The following is a 21,593-nucleotide window of genomic DNA, read 5'->3' as shown; positions in this document are numbered from 1 at the left end:
ACAAATAGCATCCCAAGCCATTGGTAGAAGTACCTACAGATTTTCAGTTAAACTAGTTAAAGTATAATATAAAAAGTAAGAAAAGTAAACATGAGCAAATTCTTTGTTAAGATGTGTGACATCAAGCTGAGACTGACATAACTGCATCAACAGTCTTTTTAGGTAATACTGACACTGAGTTTTTAATTCAGCATAGTTGAATAGCCATATTTAAATAATTGAAATTAAAACCTACATATATTATTAGGGGGCAAAGCTTGTAAAAGATGTTCTCTTCACTTACTGAGTTTATATTTTTAGCCTTAAGCATGTAACATCTCCATACCTCTGAGAAGCTGTTGAAAAGAATCTGTTCAGAAGGAACAACATAAAAGATAACAGCATGCTATTTTATCACTGGAGTAACAGGACAATCTTTAGTTTCTTTTGAATATAGGGACTTGTGGGCAACCCAGGAAAAGCTCATGGTTTTGCTGTGCCTGCCAAGTGTCTGAAGGGAGCAATAAACTCACAAAAATACCTGAGAAAGCACCGGCCCTCCAAATTTGTCATATGAGAAACTGTGTGGTGAAGCTTCCTTTGACATAGGTATTGAAACCATGGAGGAGTGTAAGAGAAAGTGTTTATAACACTACGAGATTTACTGTAACTTCCATATTTTCTCTTTCTGGACAGCAATTAGAGTGAAACACTTCAGCAAGCAATATTTCTGGCACACAGGTGTGTCACCACTGTTCATTATATATGGTAGCATCCAACAGAAAAATATGTAAAATTGATTTTATTCAGTTATTTTAATATTAACTGTCACAGATAGGGGGCATTTCTTAAAAGCTAACAATGCCATCATTTTCTTACTGAATTTTCTCTGTTAAAAGAAAATAGAAAATCTTATTAATTGGTAAGGGCCAGCTTTTAGCTCTGAGCTATAATTACTCATGAAAAAAATTGTTTGGGTTAAACTCTACAGGAAATTGTCCTAAGATCATTTCAGCTATGAGGTTTACATAGATAAAACACAGACTCCCTCTAATGCTGTAGTGGTTTGTGACAACTTAGGTCATCTAACACAAAGCTCCTTCCCATTGCAGCTTATTCAAATTGATTACCACAGTGTGCTACAGTAAATTTGCCCAAAGTATACCTAGGTCACAGATGCGTACAAGCCTCATTCATTTTCATCCTACAGTTTGGTGACTTGCACATGTGTTCATTTGTAAGAGAGTTAAAAAATTCAAACCATGTAACAAACTACAGAATAATAATAATAAATGGACAATCCTTTGTATAGTTTTACCAATACTGATAACACAGTATCACTATAACTAGATCTAATTGATAATATTATCCATTGAAAATAAACTATATACAGTGTGAAGTTTGGAATTTTTAGGAGCAAATTTTTCTACTGTTATTATGAAAGAGCTACAACATGTATAGCCAGTGGCAAAAGCATTAGGTAGCATGTGTTCCTGTTTAACTGAGGCTGGATTACTTATTAAAAGAAAAGTCTTCTGAAGGAGCTTATTTGTACAGAAGCTCAAGATTTGGTCTGAAAAGGCTGCTTCATGGGTTAATGTATTCACCTATAAATAAAAGCAGTGACAGCTCTCCTGTCAGTACATGCTGATGGACGGCTCCTTTTTCCACCATTACAGCCTTGTGAATGTGGGAAAATTAATTTAAGTGGTAGTTAATTTCTAATGAATTCCATTCAAGCGGTTAATATGGTCCCTTGATGTTATGGTAACCTTCATGGATCATTGCATTATGTAAATAAATTCTACTTTATGCTGGTTTATTAAAAAAAAAAGGAAGACTGGTGAGTCCAGTCAAACCTTCACATATACAAACAAGCATAAAATTTCTTAAGAAATCACTAAAAATAGACTGTTTAAGAGTAGTACATTTGATATCCCACAAAACATACCATTCATCTTTATAAGACATCTAATTTTTATATAATTTTGGCAGGATCATCTATTATTTGGAGCTACAAATAAGAAGACTTTCAGAAAGGAAACCCTCTTCACTCAAAATTGTATTAGAAATGCAGCTTATGTGTCCTTGAGGGACTCTCCAAGCCCTTAGATCAGCTGTTTTGCACAGGCATGAATCACTGGACAGACTTCACACATCCCAGCTCCCACTTTACCCCCTCTTCTGGGAAGAGACCTCTGACAAAGTGTACTCTGCAGAGAACAAATACATGGTATTTTGCTCCTCTAAGTCACTCAGCTTCTTTCCACTTACTTCAGTGGCGTTTAGATCAGGCCCATGCTATTTTACGGAAATTCTAAAATGTTAAAAAAAAATAGTGTGCAATATTTATTTTCAAGTATTAATGTATTTCAGTATCCAAATTCATGTATATGTACGTTTTGAAAGGTAACGAAGGGGGTTTTTTATTGCATCACGCATACTACTTGAAGGATATAAAAACCCTTGTGTAAGCACAGAGGATTCTATGGCATATGCATTGGGTGGCTAAGAAATGCCTGTAGTTTTTGACACCCTTGGTAGGATGTGTTGAAACTAAACTTTTCTTGTCCTTATGAGGAATTGAGTACACATTGGCTAGCATTTTAAAGGTGCGTTGTTTTCCCTTGTGAAAACATGACCCCTTATATATCCCTTATATATGTCTAACCATGAGTGGGGGTGGGGGGGTGGGGGGGGGTGAGGGGTGCAGGGCAGGGCAGGACAGCAAAATAGCCTTAGCTCTTATTTGCTGTTTCAAACAGAACAAACCCCAAGCAAAATACAAGCTGTTGTTCAGTCCTTTAGTAGCCTTACACAATCAAACTGCTTGATGTCAGAGAACAATTAGTGTGTCTCTAGGCATAAATACATTACAGCACCTGGTGTAGATAACTTATGACCAGGAGACTTTAAAGAGCTGGCTCAGAACATTTTTGGCCTATTTATTTCATATATATTTTAAATCACTGAAGTACCAGCAGTTGAAAGTAAGTACCACAAGCTTGTAAGCTAAATTCTGCAGTATAAAAAGGTTTTGATAAAGAACAATAGTAATGACTTGAAAATAAACAGAAAACAGGATTAAATGAAACATGCAGGACATGTACATCATGTCAAACAAAAGTATCTTTCTTTGACTCTGGAAGAGGAAAATACAGTAGACCTAATCTATCAGGACTTCAGGAAAACATGAGTTAATTTATGTAGTTAATTAAAACAGAGAAAAGGATTACCTAATAAATTTTAAGGTTGGTAGGGAAGTGACTAAAAGTGAGGCGTGTCCCTTCTGACTTAGCACAAAAAGTGGGATATTCAATCAAATGTGCAGGCAAGGTAGCAACAGGAAACCAATAGGGGGGAAATGGAAATACTGTATATGAAGAATAAAATCACCCATGAACTGAAGAAAAGTAGGCTGCTGGGTACTTGTAGGACAAAAACCTATTCATACTGGTGTCTCAAGTAAAGATGCTGAGGCACCAGTGTAAGCTGGCCCATGAGTTGTTCAAAGGCAGTCCTAAAGTATCTAGGGTGAGGTGTGTTTCCAAGAAACACAGAGGTAGATATTCATCTGTCACATTGGCAAAACCAGAAATACTTGGGAGGACAGACTTATACAAAATATTTCAGGATCAACTCAAAAGGTGTATGGTATAGCCAATAATGTCTAAGAATGTATAAGAGGAAATTCTTCTAGGCAGAGGCAATATCTTTTATTAGACAATTGACATAGTTGGAAAAAAAGCTGGTAAGCTTTGGGCATATGTGGGAATGACTTGTATACTCAAAAGCTTTCCTGATTTTTTCTAACTATATCAGCGATCTAATAAAATATATTACTTTTCCTTACAAACCTTATCTCACAAATTCAAAAGTTACACAAAAGGGCTAATAGGATGAAAGGAGCAGAAAGCCTGCTTCATGAGAAAAGGCTAAAATGATTTGTTTAGCTTAGGAAAACAAAGATTGAGAAAGGACATGATAGCTGCCTAGAAACAAGTATCAAGTGGGTAGATTCCCCAGGAACAGAAGTACTATTTAACATAAAAGATAATGTTGGTATAAGTATAAACAAGTCCTGAATAAATGTAGTGCTGGAGTTAGAAGAAGATTAGGAAGAGTTATTTCTAGACGATGTTTCAAAGAGTGTTGTTAGCAAAAGACCCTTAATTTTCAATTTAGAACTTACTGAATTTATTTAAATAATTGTATTAAGTAGTTGCCAGAATAGCAGGGATTTGGAGTTTATATATACGTATTGCCTTTGTGACTTTTTCCAGTGATAACCATTCTCCTGACAAACTGTCCTAGAGCTGATTGTAACCTTACTACTCACAGGCAGCATCTACGGCTACGTAATGCTTAAGGAGACTCCAAATGCTGAATGTTTCACAGGTCTTAACACCAGTGACCTCTGCTGTGGCCCCTACCCACAGGCCTACCACCACAGCTCTCTTACCTGCCCACACCTTACACAGTCATTGTCTGATTTCATGCTTAGCACCCGACTACGCCACCTCTCACTGTGAACCTTAATGGGGGATGCATTTGGTTTTGCTCTTCACTTTTTAAAGCAGCATCAAGGGATGCACCCAGAGCTCACCAGAAAGGATCTTCCATCACAATCTCCTTGTCTTTCCTTGCCTGTTTTCCCTCCTGACCACTCTTTGAATGTCACACATCATAAACGTTAAGTTCCTTAAAAAAAATAGCACTTCCTTACTATGTGTCCAAGACAATGAGACAGGTGATTTTCAGCCTCCCATGTTTGTGCCTTCGCTGGATGATGCTGAGGATGTAGGCTGTGTGCAGAAGGCCACAGTATGAAGTCATGTAAGACATCAAGGCCAGCTGTAGTACCACCGGAGACCCAGGATGAGCTGGAGGAACCAGCCATACTGTATATGCGAATAAGCTAGACTAGTCTAGACACTGAACTGTTTCTGGGTTTTGTCTGAGGAAAGAAAGCATGCTGGAAGCAGTCCATCATGTATGCAGGGCAGATGATCAAGTGAAGAAGATGCAGGAGCAAAACCAGAGTTATTCAAACTGACTGATGAGGTGTCTTATGTTTCAAAACTCTAAAAATAATCCTAATGTATGTATATGAATTAACAATTGCTTGAGTAACAGATGTCAAAACATAAGTGCAGTGGGAACCATCATGAAATTTGAATGTCTTTCACTGTAGTTTCAGGGATATTAGGACAAGTGATAGATACCCAGTGTTTTTATTAGAGATTCGGGAGTGATATAGATCAAACACTGATAAATTCAGGATAATAAAAATCAGCAAAGTGGTAATAATGATTATGAAGTTACGAGGAAAATATTTTGCTGCTCAGCACACTGAACCTACTCAAAACAATTTTGGTTTGTTACATTCAAATGCAAAGTCACATACCTAGCAAGCAGACATTGCAGCTACACCTGCAGAACAGAGGGCTGTGAAGGGTTAAGCCTGTTTACTGGTCATAAAAAATTGACAACAAACATGAACTCCTTATGGAAACCTGTAGCAATAATGTGATCTTCAGATGAAGGAAGCAGAAGACTGGCGAGTGCAAAATTCAGAAGCATTTTAACCTCAGTGTTCAGCATCGATAACATTGATTCTGCCTACAGTTCCTGTGTCCGTATTATTAAAAAGAAATGGGGGGCTGGTACAGAAAACAGAAATATCCAAACGCTAAAAAAAACATTTTATAGTGAGAAACCTAAGATGATTAATCTGATTAGCTTATCAAAAGACTAAAGGGTAACTCAAATTTAGTGACTCTTACCTTCTGAAGAAAAAAAATACAGGACTCTGACAATGAAAGTCATAACAAAGTTCAGTAATTGCAAATTAAAGCAAATGACCTCACATTTTTAATAGTGAAGTGACAGCATTTTGGAACAGACTTATAGTTGCATGACTTGCTGCTTGTCTTACCACTACACGGTCTCTGGCTGCAGCCCTGTTTCAGGCTTCATGCCTTTACCTCTCCCTGAGAGGACAGAATTCTTCAGCTTTCAGATTCAGCCCCAGGTTACAATTTCATATTTACTGCATTGTCATTCACCTAAATACATTAAGTAAGTTCCCTTTTTTGTGATTATGCTATTGGTGATCAGGATGAACAACCAACAAGTTTCATAAAACCAACTTGTTATTTAATAGCAAGATAAGCATTCAAAGCAAAGGCAAGGTACCTGGCTTCACAATCTACATGCAATGGTTCTTATCAACAGCCTGAACTCCCTATGAAAGTGACCTATTTTAGATATTTCAGTCACTGATTTTTATAAAGAGTAGCTTCCTAGTTTACTTGGTAGTGATGAGTCTCTTTTTAAACTGTATAGACTTTGAGACTGCTTGTTCCCAGCCTTTTCCTCATTTAGGCACCAATCACGTACAGCTGAGAGGCTTACATTAGTCCTTGCCTGTTTCTTTGCTTACTTACAATTGCTAAATGGAATCAATGTATTTTTAGATGAAACAACTTCACAAAGTTCACTTTTTTTTCCTTTTTGCACAATGTGATACGTAAAAGCAGGGGGCTTCTTGAAAAATACTGCTCTTTCAACACTGTATTCAACATTTACAGACAACATATTTTGAAGTCTGATGCACAAGCTTCTAGGTGAAATGGTGAATTTTCCATTTCTGAAGGCAGGTGGATAACTCCAGCAAGTGACAGCTTTATCTTGGGTGCCAATATTCTCCTCGTACCCACTTTCATCATTTTTAGATCAGATTCGATGTCTTCAAGAATGATGAAGCTCTTATAAAGATTGCTGCCTCCACTATGAGTGGGATACGGAGCAATAACGGAACTGCTGCAGTTTATCTCCCAGAGGTATAGAACTAAAGCACCACCACTTACCTAAATAAACTGGGCTGCAATGTGTGACAGTTCAATAACAGCTTCATGGGCAGTTCAGCTATTCCTACAGGAAGGCAAATTCAGTTCTGGAGAGCACAGGAGACCAGACAGGTGAGGGCATGACCCCTCGTGGGTGTAGTGAGTTAAACTGTCCCAGCTAGTGGGAAAGAACCCAGTCCCTTCTCAGTCTCTGGAGCTAACATGTTCAGCACACGCACACACACACACACTCCTTCCGTTTAAGCTACTGGTACAGATTCCAAGTTAATCTGATGAGCTGCACTGGAATGAATTCAAGTATTTACATGTATAATCAGCCTTATTAAACCGAATGGGAGTACTGTATCCCTAATTTGTATCTTAAAAGTCACTTGATAGTCTTCAGCAGTGTATATCAGGGTATGTCCACCCTTATTGAATCAGAACTTTAGAACATGGCGATACTACAGATACACGTAAACTAGCTTTGGTAACGAAACCTCTCTAATGTCAGGTACATGGATCTTCCTGAAACCCCAAAAAGACCTTGGCATTACAGAGAAGGTATTCTAACCAGTGCCTGCAACAGCATGTTCTGTCCATTTGCACTGTTAAACAAAGAAGAGAAAGTAGCCTGCTTCTCACTTTCTTTTTCCTTGTTTAAGAGTATTTATGTTCTTGTTTTATTTTTCTTGAAAAATAATACTTCCAATTTTTCATTTTCCTTTGCCTAGTCTTAGACTCATGGATATTAGAGAAGAGTCACCTACTTCACCTCTGCAAATAAAGGAAGGTTTCCAATTGTTAACACTTTGCAAAGGATTAGCAATTGCTCTTAAGGTTTGTTCTTCCTTGTGCCTTTTTTTTTTTTCCTTCTTATGTAAATGGTATGATACAATAATTGGAAAAGCAACATGGTGTCTACAGAACCAAAAAATTACTATGTTAACTGAGTCTGAGAAAGTGACTTTGGTGGTGTCAGAATCCAGAAAAGTCATTTTGTCAGTCAGCTAACCTCAGTGTGTACCGCCTTGATCCGAGCAGACACAGCTCCCCTAGTATTACAGTTCCCAAAGACTTCTCCCTCACCTGTCATTATTGCAGAGCTATTGTCCTGAATTCAGCAACCAATACTGTAATTCTGATACACACAACCACAAAGTCTGACAGTCATCAATATACATGAGCTCTAAGATTTATCCTCCAGTTGACCTAAATACATCTACCTGTTGCGTATCAAGAATTTGACAGTCTCATTCCCTAGAACAGTTCTGAACAGTTAAGCAAGTTCAGTCACTCACAGCTGCAAATGATTCTCATAACAGTACAATTGACGGAGACAGTCACAGGAGCCATCAGTTGTCACACTTCTGCTCCACTGTGGGGATTTAAAGAAGAATAAAGAAATTCTGGAAGGGGTAACCTAGACACAAAACCAGCAGGAAACCAGGTGCTGAAAATGTAATTGGAGCCTGCGCCTTGTTTCAGTTTTCAGTGTATGATTTTTCTTCCCATGTCATTGGGTCCTATTTCCCCCAAAAAACCATTTTGCGCTCTAGCTGTGCCCTCCTTACCATTCCCCTCCCTTTCATCTTTTGCCCACAGAACATGGGGAGGCAGGGGGGTAAAAAAGAAATGCATAAATGCATACAATTATGGAACTAATACAGATTGGCATTTTTAGTATTCCAGGACTACATTTTTGGCCCAGGTAGCTTAAGTAGCAGTTGTGTAACGCTATCCTTTGAAAACAACTGTTTAAGCAGCACAACATTCAGAAAGCCCACAAAGACAGATGTGAACCCTTAGCTAGTACCTACTAGGCTACTGTATGACACTGTTTCAGCTTCTCATTTTGTAGCTGTTGCAAACAAACCTAAAATAAACATGTGTGATACACCAGTTCTAGTCACCTTCATGTCATACAAATTACAGAAAGCTATGGAATCTGATATCTTTTCAGAACACTTCTGTAACATTTTGTGGACATCAACTAAAAAAAGATACTTTGAAGCATGAGATTCAGTACTCCTGCCTAACATGGAAAAACTGAGACAAAGGCAAAATTACTTTTTCCAAGATTATACAGCAAGACAATGGCAAAGTACAATTACAGTTCAGAGCCTTCTAGTTTCTAATCCTGTAATCCTCTTTCCAAGGATATTAGCACAACCAAATATGTTGTTTTGGTGATGGCCGTGAATGCACCATTCTTTGAACGCTCCAGCCCAGGTTTCACAAAACTGACCATTCAGATGGTGACACATAAATAATTTACAGCCATATTGAACATCTGAATTTAAATTACTCCACATCTCAAGCTTCTGACTAGCAGCACTAAATTAAATGGCTTTAATTGTGAAACAATTTTTCCTAATTATAAGCTGTTGAAATAGGCTGCTGAGTCAGCACTGTATAAAAACTTAAGTCTTAGGCTAACGGTGAGATGAAAAAATAGCAATTTGTGCCCCTCTGTGCTGTGGAGTAATCCTATCCCTAAATATCACTCCCTATTGTTGGGTGTAGACTATTTAATAGACACTAGCCTGGCATGAGTAAATCTGTCCCCGAGTCCCACACACTATTGCATTCAAAAAGTCTGGCCAGAGACGATTGCTGCTCCTAGCCCTGACAATCCATACTTGCAGGTCTATTCGCTATCTGATGTTGCTCTTTGCAAGGGAGTCCTGGTTTGAAAACCTCAGTGGCCCACCAGCACAATTTGTCTTGTACCAGGAAGTTGCCTTTTTTTCTGACAGAAAGGGACAGGATGAACCTTTTGGGAGGCAGTAAGACCAGCTGCCAATTATCTTTCCTAAAAAAATCCAAACACATGCTGCAGACCCTCACTTCATCTGATGGCAAACTCATTCCTTGCTCAGTCCTCATCACCCTCCAGGAAAGTGGATGAGCCTGGAAATCACTGGGTTTTCTGGACATACACTGTTTACCTTAAAGGTGTACTAATATCTATGCTCACAAGGTATCACAGGGGTTCACAGCATATAGGCCTTTTCTTCTGCTGGAACAAAACACACAGCGCGCACCTAGAAATGTGCACCTTGAACTCTTATTTGAGAATCAGAGCTTTTCAAATCTACAGTTGCTTAGGCTGCTTAACTGGCAAAGCACGTTAAAGGTGTAAAACTTTTCCAAGAAATTTCTCGGCTTACATTTTATTTATAAGCACAACCTATAGGTATTTAGAAAGTAGCTGTTCTTATTCATGAGTGCCTAAAATTCAATCAAACCTTTTGAAGGTTTCCTTCAAACCAGGAACAGCGTTTTCCACTATTTCCAGGTTCTTTGGTTTTGAAGAGGTTTTTACATTTTGAATCAGTCTGTCTTCAGATGAAGCTAGCCACTTCTCTCCACCTTCACTGCCATGAACTTGTTCTAAGTCCCCCTACGATGGATGTGTATGTTAACTAACCTGCTCCTCTCTCTAAACCCACATTTAGGTGACTAGATGGGTGCAAAGACAACACATGCCCAGCGCATGGGAACTAATCGATAACTATTGCCTCTGCATTGCTTACCCACAACTTCCCAGCCTCAGTTTCTCATTGTCCACCAAGCACCTAGTAAAAAACAGATGTAATTGTAAAAGTTACTGCAATTTTGAAGTTGTGGGATTATCACTGGGCAAAAAAGTTCAAGACATCACACTACCTGGTGTCAAAACACAGTGCTCAACCTGTTCAACCTCTTCTAAACAAGGGACACTCTCCGGCAAACTTGTAGCAGTAACTTCATGGCCATCCGAAAGCTTAGTTTGGTACCTTGTGTTGAGAACTTGCAGTTCTTAGGAAGATCAAACACTCCTGCCTCAAGCACAGCCACATTCAGAAGCACGAGGAACACCTTTGGGGATTGTAACAAATTTGGCTGTCTAATTGTAACCCACTGGTACCACTCCGCTAGTTTGCATTCAACAGTATACCTGACTATGTGCCCTCTGAGGCAATAACTGTTCCAATCCATTTTCCATACCCCTCTTTGGGAGAGAGTTGTTTCAAAGGGCACAGGAAAAGCTGTATTTGAAAAAAAAAGGGGGGGGGGGGAAACAGGAAGGGAGGAAAAGATAATTCTAAAACCTCATGGATTTATGCGAGTAAGCCTAAAGCTTTGCAGAAACTTAAGGCAAATTAGCTAGAATCTGAAATTACTATTATCTTCTTTGCTATAGACGCCTACACAAAATAGCTTACAAACTCCACCTAAAAAGCAACAATTCCTAGGTACTGCCTTTTTATTTGGGTTAAGGTTTGGGAAACCGTAGAAAAGTAAGTACACCAGAAACATCAGAGAGGACTTCTCCAAAGGAAGATGAGACTGAGAACACTTCCAAATACACTGAAAACGGTCAATATATCATTAAACAATTACTTTAGACACTAAAACTTAAAAAAGTGTTGATAAGATATGCTAAAATACCGCCATCTCCCCCCAAACCCAACTGTGATAAGCAGCAAGGGCCATTTACATTGAAATTACTGAAGCTACATGGGATTAGGTCTGCTGCAACTCAAAAGAAATTTTCACCTCACCTGTGAACCAAGCCAAAAGCTAGCACAGTATCTTTCAATGTAACATATTGAATATTATTTGCTACCTAAGCGCCCACCCAAGTTTGAAACCATTGCTTCTGTTATCACAGCTTTCAACATCCAGGGTCATTTTTAAGAAAGATTCATCATATATTGTAATAATGAACATCAGTGTTTATTTTCATTTTGCTTTAAACAAATACAAACGCATCTCAAGAGTCCAATGATTCAGCTTTCCCCTTACTAACTTAACAGTGAGGTGTTTTTAAGTAAGGCTTTATGACTGACAAAGAGGTCCTGAAAGCTGCAGCTTCCCATTCCAGTTCTCAGCATGAAGAACTTGTCTGAAGTTACAGCAAGGGCCGGCAAGAACTAAACTTGCCCTACGATGGTGTTTCGTTGAAACACTTGTCACCTGCACCGCTTTGCGTCCCCAGCACTCAGCTCTCGGAAGTCACGGGGCTGCCAGGGAAGAGGGAGCGGTCCCAGTGGCAAGGACGAAAAAAGCAGGCCTCCAGGCCCGACAGGCGAACACCGAACAGCTCTCTCCCCTCGGGTCCCGCAGCGGCGCCCCCGGCCCGGGCTAGAGCTTCCGCTGCTTGTGCCGGGGGTTGCTCTTGCAGCAGACGTACAGCCGGCCGCGCCGCCGGACGATGAAGCAGTCCTTGCAGCGCCTCTTCAACGAGGTTTTCGTCTTCAGCCCCGCGCAGAGCGGCGGCAGCAGCCCGGGCGGCGGCGGGACGGCCAGCAGGGTGCGGGGGGCGGCCGCCCCGCACCACAGCGGCTGGGCCCGGCTCACCGGCGCGGAGAGCGCCGCCGCCGCCGCCCGCCACCACGGCGCCAGGGAACAGAACGACGAGCGGCCCAGCGAGCGGAGTGGCCCGGAGGCCCCGGCCAGGAGAGACAGCATGCTCCGCGCCCTGTAGGGACAGCGCACCGATGAGGACACCCGTCCCGCTCTCCTCCTGCTTCCCCCCCCTCCCCGCCCCCGACCGCCCCCAGCCCCTAACGGAAAGCGCCGGGCACTGACCAGCACCCCCACCGCGGCCCGCAGCCCGCCGGTCACCCTCGCGGCCAGCCCCGCGCGTGCGCGCAGCCCGCGGCCCGGCGGAAGAGCGGGGGGCAGCGGGGGCGGGGCTAGGGGGTGCGCCTGCGCCCGCCCAGCGGGGGTCACGTGGCCGGTCCAAGATGGCGGCGCCCGGTGCGACCTTCTGCCGCCTACTGCCGCTGAGCCGCTTGCTGCCGTCCCGCCCGGTGACGGTGGTTGCTGCCTCTGTTCGCCCCTACGGTGTGCAGGTCTCCGGTACCGGCGAGCTGGTGACGCACACGGGGCAGGTGAGCGTGTGGGGCTGGGGCGGTCGGGGGTCGGTGCTACCCTTCCGCTGCCGGGGAGGGCGGGCGCGTCCGGGCTGGGCCTGCCGCCGGGCCGGCGCCTGAGGGAGTATGGGCCTGGGGCCGATAGCAGCACTGCTGCTGTGCTCGTTCACGTAGTACGTGCTGTGGAAATTCAAGCTGTCGGATGATATCTCGGTAAAAGGTACGTGTGGTTTCAAAAAAAGAAAAAGTTGATTAGAAACAGGGTCATTAGCCGTTACCGAGTGTTGTGGTCTGAATGTAACGTTTGATGTAGCTGAGGAGGTGACAGAGGGGACGTACGATAGTGTCAGTGCCCCGTAACTCCATTTTATCTGTTCTTTAGTGTAAAAACTGAGCATGCAAACAAGGGAGACTTGTGCGGTACCTTGTGGAGATGTGAAAGAGGCACAGCTGGTGGAGCTAATGTCGGAAGGTTCTCACTGTGATTGCTTAACTCAGACATAAATAAATACGAAACTTGACTTTCCGGGTTTAGCTCACCTTCCAGATGGCAGTGTGGGATCAAAGAACAACATTACAAGTAATAGATTTTCTGTTTGTCTCTATGATCAGAGATAAAGCTCCTGTTTACTGGCTTTAAACACCACCACCCTTTTCTTTTCTGCTTTCCTACCTAAAATATATTTTCCTGTGTGAGAGAAATGGAAACTGCTTTTTCTATGCACTACACATTTGTAAGATGATGTCAATAGTTGAAACTGAGGTTGAAACCATTTAAGCTATTTAGTCTTGACAGGGCTGCAAGCCTCTGTGTTCTTTATTTATGGTTATTGCTTTTTAAATAAGATCAAGTTATTTTATTCTTCAGGTATATGAAGAAAAAGATTATAGAAGAGTAAGATTTGTTGGACGACAAAAGGAGGTAAGCCCTTCTACTATTACTCATGGGAGAGGGGATGGTTTGTGGTGGTTTTTTATACCTGATATTGATGTCCTCAACTTGATTAGCATTTAAGAAAAAACAACTGATAAATCAACCAAAACCAACCAAATAAAAAAATCTTTCCAAAACCAAACTGTTCTGTAGTTTGGTTTTTGGTGGGTTTTTTTTTTTCCACTGTGGTGAAAAGTCTTCTTTTAAGACAGCTTGTAGTAGCTTTTGTATACGTCCCTACTTTTGGCAAATCTGAAAAATTCAAGAGTTGCCCTATATCTGTTAAGTGCTTACATTTAGGCTGTGAAAGCTGTAGGCACGTGAGCATCTTAAACTTGGACCATTTTTTTGTTTTAAGGAAACTTTAAGCATGTTTTAGGTGCCCTTTGTGTTCAGAAAAATCACATAATTAAATGCTCTGCTGAATTGTGTGTCTGAAGCTTAATTTGCTTCTGCATAGTTAAAATTTTGATCTTTACCCAAACTGAGTTTTTGAGGCCACTAAAAAACATGTTTTTGAGACTTTCCAGAGTCTAGGAAGCATTTGCTGAAATAGTGATGTAACAAAACTAAGATTTAGAGTATAATAACGAAGCTTCAAAGTCTAGTAATATCAGCAAATGTATAATAATAGCCACTGTGAAATTATCTTGTGGGCCTGTCGCTGCTGCTTATCAATAGCGTGGGTATGTGAAACTTTAAGTCCTTTAGCACTGAGTTCTTTAAGGATCAAACATCACAGCTCCGTGAAGGATCTGCTGGCTTTTGGGAGAGAAATTTGTTTCAGTAAATTGTATTCCTCGATGCCCAGACAGCTGATTAGTGTCTAAGTGTGAATGTATAGTAGAGTAATTAAATATCAGGTGTGGTAGATTTTTAATGCAGTTGCGTATAATTATTCCCCTCCTAAATTAACCTGAATTAATTATGCTGATTTCTGAGGTTTTATACTGAGTTTATCTTGTTGTGTCATGGGTACAATTTAACTTGTGCTTTGTGGCAAAAGTGGGGATTCTACATGGGAAATAGTTAAATGAAAATGTTACTTAAAATGATGAAGTAGTTTACTTCTGGGAGGAGAGTGACAAAGTATGTCTCTCTCTAATGCAATGTCTGCTTCTGTGCTAGTTCTGTAACTTTGTAGGAAATGCTTCTTAAGCCTAATTCTCCATAGGGTACTGGTTCCTCTGATGTGTCTTTGCCAGCAGCTGATTTCAGACTGTCTGTGGTGAGGAACACTAGGGTTTTCATTTTGGCCCAGTTCCTCCTCCTCCTCCAGCAAAAGACAAGCTTTAAGTCTGCCGAGTAAGATTTAGTATTAGGTTTTAATGTGAAATCGGAACAAAATTTCTTGTTAAATACTAAAACAATCCTCATCGGTTCTTATTAATGAGATCTGTCTGTAGGGGTTTCACCATTATCCCCCAGTGTGTTTCAGCTGCTGGTATTTCAGCTGTGTCCGTAGTCTGAATGTTGTCTTGTTTCTGAAGCTAAAGCTAGCCTGTGAAGTTGGTGACTGTACTTCCTTGGTTACCTCTTCTCTTTGCCTTCAGAGTGTTACGGGTGGTCAGGTCTGGCTTGTGATTAGCCCAGTCCAGCTGTGGCAGCTTTCTTGTCTGGTGACACAGCTGCTGTATGCAGTGCCCTCAGGGAGGATGTCTGAGCCTGTGCCTGGGTGCTGTGTATTGCCCCTCTGGGCAGTGGCCAGGCCCAGGGTCACAGCCCAGAGTATGTGGCTATTGTTCCCTCAGTTTTGCCAGCTTAATCATTAATGAAATCCATGTGTTTTTGCTAAAATCATTGTTCTCTGCATTGGTTGTGCAGAACCAGGGGATTACTGCTCTGGTAAGGGCCTAAAGCAAGTAGCTGTCAGAAAACTGAGCATGGCAACTGTTAAACTGCATCTGCTGCAGTCTGACTAGGCTCATGTTGCCCTTGTACAATCCCTAAGGTACCACACGACCTAATGAAACACCGCCATTCCTGCTTTGGCTTTACCCTTTCTGTTGGGCTGGTGCAGCAGCTGTAGCTGTGAGGAGAACTGACCTCAGAGCTGGTCTGGTTAAATACAGTCTCCTCCTTCTCTCTGGATCTTTGGATCTGTGTCAGTTCCAAGTTTGGTTTTCTCTCTTGGTCTCCCAGGCCATGTACTGGCACAGGCAAGTAGGTGGAAAGAAGCAGCAATGGGACTCTCAAATTGGCACTATGGCCAGGATAAAACCTGCTCGTTGAATGTGCATTGGGCAAGGAGCATTTGCATGTGCTGAGGGAAATGGCCTCTTCCCACTAACACCACTGTGCTTTATTTGAAGGGACATGATGTAACTTGAAACGACTTGGTTTTTTCCTCCTAGTTTTTCTCAGTCTGTTTGCTTCTGGCATGTATTCCCTGTGAGTTCATAGACTTTCTTGTTTAGTAGTCTGAGCCACAGACAAGGCCTAGCTGTACAGTGAATGAGAGGTTCTTGCTTCTCCCCTCTCCCCACAAATACCTTTATTGTTAAGAAATGTTGGGAGGAGTGGAGTTCTACTTCTGATCTTGAAGCAGAGGTGCATCATAGTGCGTCCTTCATTTCGTGCTAAAGCAGCAGGGAGTTAGCACCATCTTGAGCATTATTAAAAGCAGCAATAAAAATCCTTGCAGGTTGTCAAAGATTACATATGACTTGTAGGACACAGACCTCAGGGAGTAGGGTTCTTGATGTTGCCAGTTTGCTTCAATACCAAAAATTAAATTTTTGTTAACTTTGGCTATCATCTTCTTTCGGTAAAGAAAATCCAGTTGTTGGCAAAACTGACTTTTCCAGTGCTGTACTGAAATGCAAAGTTTGAGGAGATTTAATTGAGGGCTTGGTGAAAGATCCTAAGTTGTGCACTAGAACTATATAAACATACTATTGTAGTTCTTAAGGATTCATTTAATGGACATTTAGGTATCTTTTTCCTAAGAATCCTATCTTCATTCAAATACCAGCATGTTTATGAACCTTATCCACAGAGGAGTAGATAGTGCCTTCTTTGGGTGTGCATATAATTTTATATTTGTGTATGTATAACATCGCCTTTGAAAAAACTGGCTTCTCCTGGAGCACGTTGACCTGAGGGGTAGGGGTAGTTGTCTGCTCAGTGCTGGCTTGGAGTGGGTTGGAACAGGCTGGTGTGGATGAGGGAGGAAAGCGCTGTGGCTGGGTGCTGTAGGTCCTGCTGAGGTGTGAGCTGCTGTGTCGCAGGCCTGTCTGGAGGTGGATGTGTTTGCTGGGCCACACAGGTGTGCTCTAGGAAAAAGCCCTACTTGATCAGTGATGTGCATATTCAGTAAGTGTGCTAAGAGGGATTTACACAGTAGCATAGTGACATTTAGAGATTTTGCTTTTTATAATGCTGAACAGTTTGCCTTTCTGACTTCTGTTATGCACCATGTTCATGTTTTCCTGAGATTCCCGTGTAGTGATAGGATAAGGTACACGGTGAGAGGCTCTAAATTACCAGCAGTGGTTTTATCTCACTCCTGACCTTACTTGTCCCACTATTGTTTGAGTTTATCAGCAGTGAGTCTCTTGCAATTTTATCATGTAGTTGCTGAAGCACAATACAGAGGCAACATCAGTTGAATATCTTCTGTTCTTGGCTGCTTGTTCCTGCTCTGCAGAATCTGCTTAGGTCATGTTGTAAACCTGAGTACTGATGTGGCCTGTGTATGAGGGGAAGGAGATTACTTATGCAGAGTTTAACATGCATAGTTCACTGACCTGGCTTATAGCACAGCCTGAGTTGGTGATGGAGGTGGGAGAAAGCCTATGCAGGAACTTCTCAGGATGGTTGTAGTAGAACTGCTTGGGGAGGTGATAAATAACAATTGCTTTCTGTCTGAATGGGGAAGGTATCTGACAGTTTTCTTTTTCTCCTACAGGTGAACAAGAACTTTGCAATTGATTTGATAGCAGAACAGCCTGTGAGTGAAGTTGAAAGTAGAGTGGTATCATGCGACGGTGGTGGTGGAGCTTTGGGACATCCTAAAGTATACATAAACTTGGTAATAACTTTGTTCTGTGTATAGCATGCTTTGTAAATTCTTGTTTGTAATATTATCTACTTTTTGGCATGTTAGTTTAACAAAGTAAAAGGAGTAAACCATTTGAGAAGCTTGTTTTATTTGGTGCCTAATATAAAACTAAGAATTTTTTAATTGGAAGAGTTAGAAGGCTTCAATTTGAAGTTACATAAATTTATTTTTTAAATCTTGATTTGTTTGATAGGACAAAAAAAAAAATTTAAACAAATTAACTGAAGTAATATGAACAAGCAGTGCTTGGAGAACAAAAAACCCCCATGCTTGCTGTGTTTTGAGACAGTCTGACTATTTAAATGCCACTGTGTAGATTGAGGATACATTTGTAATATTCTTGGGAATATGCAGTTTATTCTGAATCTTGCAAGTTCAAGGAAGAACAGGAAAAAAACCCAACCCAACCAAACAAACAAACCAACCAACCCCTCTTTCAGTCTCTGCGAATCTTGGTAATTTTGAAGATTGAATGTTTCTATCACGGTCAGAAAATCAGCAAAGATTAAGTGTTGTCTTATCCTCCTATTGACAGTAGTGATAGTTTCCAGTGTATTGTTATTCTAGAGAGTAAAAATACTGAGGCTACTGACATACAGCCTCAGTGAAATCAACGATGACCTGTTGCTTAGGCACTGTTCTCAGGCAGAGAGACTGAGATGCAGGTGTCTAAACGCTTGCTCACCTAAACTTTGGCATTTATTTAATATCCAAAAGAATGATGGGGGACAGCTAGTGTCCTTCAGTATCAGTGGTGTTGTGACTCCTGGCTATAATCACAAGTACTTTTTTGAACAACGTAAGAACTTAGTAATCATTCATTTTATATTATTCAGTCAAACACTCAGCGGTTCTGGTTCATAATACTTGGGAAGCTTGTGTTTGTCAGTCTTAAATTAACTTCTGTAGTACACTGCTGATTAGTTGCATTTGTGTTGATTTGTTTGACCTGTGCCATGCTCTTCTTGAAGAATGCTTTAGATTTTGTGAATTTTGAGATCCTGTTGTGTTTAACAATCAAATTACAAATGTCTGTGATTTAGCTCTTGAAAGCTAATGCCTGCAAACAGAGAAAATGGTGTTAGACCAGCTTGTTTCCTCTAGCCCTAACAATTTCAATTCAGGCTTTTGGGGGTGGAGGGTAGCCTGGATTTTTCAATTTTAATCCTGTATTAAGGAAGGGGAGCCATGAGTTTACTTTTTCATGACCAAAAATTTGTGTTGCTAAGTAACAGAAGATCCATGAGAGTTTATCTGTCTTTGTGTTTTGTTGTGTTAGGAAGTACTGTAACAACAGCTCGCAGTCAGTCATACTTCTAAATTTTCCAAAATAAATGTATCTTTTGGAGAGCAGAATAACATTTTGTACAGTAATAACTGCTACTTTTCTCCAAAATGTTTTCTTTCAGCATCCCAGAATCCTACTGAAGTTTCCTTCTACCTGCAACCAACTCTGTCAGCTGATACTACTGTCCAGAATTCCTGTCTATATATAACTTGGAAATGCCAAATCCTGTTCTGTATTACCTTAATTATGAAATGATCTTTTCAGAACACTGGAAAGATATGACTGAACTGACTTAAGATGTCCAGTTTGGTTAAGAGGATCTTTTACTGCTGAAGAGACACCACCTGACTTTAAAATTAACGTTGTTGTGATTAGGCCTGGTTGTTAAAAGGCTGGCAGAAAGGAAGCTGTGTCGGATACAGAAGTCAAGCACGAACCTCATATCGCTGTTCTTATTTTCAGTGTTTCAAATAAGATTAAACTTTGTACTTCAGCTATACTGATCTGTTTTTTAAACTGATCTGTTTTTTAAAGTGGCACATATAAATATACAAGAGAATATTTGTAATTTCTAGAAGTTTTATAAAGGGGAACTAACAGCTTTTGTATTTTTATATTTTTCCAGGACAAAGATACAAAGACTGGAACATGTGGCTACTGTGGACTTCAGTTTAAACAAAAACATCACTGAGATTATCCCTGCATGCTTGCAGATTTCTGTTCAGATATTAATGTTTAACTATAAATAAACAATATATTTAGAAATCAAAGATTAGCATTTGTGGTGTTATTAACTATGGAAAGTCCAGTTAGTACCTTTTTAAAACCCAGCTTGTCAAGTGTTTGAGAGCTGAATGGTATTAAAATATCTGCTTTGTACTTAATTGGTTTTCATAGAACAAATGTCCTGCCTTGTTTGGCAGACTTCTTGCAGGCTTGGAAGTGGCTTTTGGCTGCAGCATAGGTTTGGCTTGTACTGGGTAGTTTTGTATTTTTTCAACACTGAATTGGATGTAAGTGTTTACTTGGAGATTAATTATCCTAGATGTTTGTCTTTTGGCATTGTTTGACACTCTTTAGTTTGTTAATGGCCTGGTACCTACAGCTGGATTCACAAACAGAAGCACAAAGATATTATGAGCCTCAGGACTGCAACACTTACTCCTGGAAGCAAGATTGTTATCCCTGAATTAAGGAGCTACACTTGCTACTGGTTTAAAAGAAATGGACAGTGTCTTAGAATGGTAGTTAGTGTGAGCTGGAGAACTACCTGAGCTAGCACACGTGAAAGGTAAGAACATAAGCATTTGTCCTCCAACTGATAGGATCAGAGTTTAAGTATCTGATTCTGCTTGGGATTCAAACCACTTTAGGAATGGGGTCTTCTCAGACTCGAAGTGGGATCTGCTCCATTACAGGTAGCAGCTTCTGTTCCTTTAATGCAAATAATCTGACAATGACAGCATCCACCTAGGCTGTGTGAGGCTGGCTGTAGGACATCTACCTTGCTTAATTTCACTGACATAGCATTCAGTCATATAAGCGTGACCCTCCAACAGAGAGTGTATCTGGAAAAGGAGGGTCTGAGCTTTGATCTTTGCTCTGAAGAGCATTTTAATCTGTTGTCAGTAAGTGACTTTTCCCCCCCACCCCCCAATGCTGGTGGTGGAACACGGTCCCAGGTAGTAACTGCTGCTTGGTCAAAGTTTAATGGGTTGTGATTCTAAACCTGCTGTTTATATCGCTTTAGTTAAATTGATGTGGTGGTATCAAGGTAAAACAAATCATGTAGGCCTATGACTGCTTAACTCGTTTGTGTCAATTTATAGATCAAGTTGAATCAACACAGTCAGGCTTAAAGCAAGGTCTGACCTATCCTTTCTGTAGAAGTTGTGTGTTAGAGGCTATACTGCAATTACTTACATACATGCCCCTCCTCTTTCTTCATTCATTCTACCTGTAAGAGCTTAACATCCCTTTCTGTCTTCCCCTTCTTCCCTCACTTTTTCTCCTTTCCATTGGTGCTGGTTTCGGTGATCATCTGACTGGCCTTCAATTAATTCTTTGTAATGACCTAGATTTAAGAAGTAATATTAGTTATGCATTGTAAGTTCAGTGTAGGTTACTGAACACTGGCTTTTCTGTAAGCCCAGGGTCTGACTGAGGCTAGATAGCTGTTATGATGGTTACAGCTTTTTAATGTTAGTGCAGTGGCCAAGTTCAAGAAGGCTTAATGTATGTTGTGTTTGGAATAGCATCTGAACATGTACAAAGATCCTTTCATAAAACCCAGTAACTTGGATTCAGCCTGTCTGACCTTATGCAAATTATCTGTCAACTGAACACAAATGTGACATTATAAATGGTCTTCTGGTAAGTCCATTGAATGCTCTAAATATAAAATAATTACTTGAACTTGCAATGTCTGTCTTTAAGCAGATGTCTGGTTGCTTTTTAGTCTGGCACCCTACCAGTTTGTAGAGCGTCTTGGCTGGCACAGTTGTCTCATGGTGCAATCATCTCTTCAAAGCGACCAAAGCCAAGTTAATTTTATGTGGCCCTCTTCCTTGGGTCTTTGATTTTCTTATGAATAATGTATCTGCTTGGATCA

The 21,593-nt window shown here is 40.8% G+C and overlaps 2 protein-coding genes across 2 annotated transcripts; one reads left to right on the top strand and one right to left on the bottom strand.

Annotated features, from left to right (window-relative positions):
• Window positions 1–11,531: 11,531 nt before the first annotated feature.
• MRPL36 (mitochondrial ribosomal protein L36) lies at window positions 11,532–12,524 on the bottom strand. Its single transcript, XM_055800373.1, has 2 exons — window positions 12,411–12,524; window positions 11,532–12,300 (listed from the first exon to the last, which is right to left on the bottom strand). Exon 2 carries the CDS (start codon window positions 12,288–12,290, stop codon window positions 11,964–11,966), a length of 327 nt encoding a protein of 108 aa, XP_055656348.1. The 5' UTR covers window positions 12,291–12,300; window positions 12,411–12,524; the 3' UTR covers window positions 11,532–11,963.
• An 8-nt stretch (window positions 12,525–12,532) lies between these two features.
• NDUFS6 (NADH:ubiquinone oxidoreductase subunit S6) lies at window positions 12,533–19,752 on the top strand. Its single transcript, XM_005242869.4, has 4 exons — window positions 12,533–12,715; window positions 13,566–13,619; window positions 17,542–17,664; window positions 19,608–19,752. The coding sequence occupies exons 1-4, from the start codon at window positions 12,569–12,571 to the stop codon at window positions 19,671–19,673; spliced, it is 390 nt and encodes a 129-aa protein (XP_005242926.2). The 5' UTR covers window positions 12,533–12,568; the 3' UTR covers window positions 19,674–19,752.
• The last annotated feature ends 1,841 nt before the right edge of the window (window positions 19,753–21,593 follow it).

This window comes from Falco peregrinus, chromosome 3, assembly GCF_023634155.1.
Source record: "Falco peregrinus isolate bFalPer1 chromosome 3, bFalPer1.pri, whole genome shotgun sequence".
In the NCBI taxonomy this organism is placed as follows: domain Eukaryota; kingdom Metazoa; phylum Chordata; class Aves; order Falconiformes; family Falconidae; genus Falco; species Falco peregrinus.
Note: the sequence above shows the minus strand (reverse complement) of the source record. Positions and strands in the feature narration are given on the sequence as shown.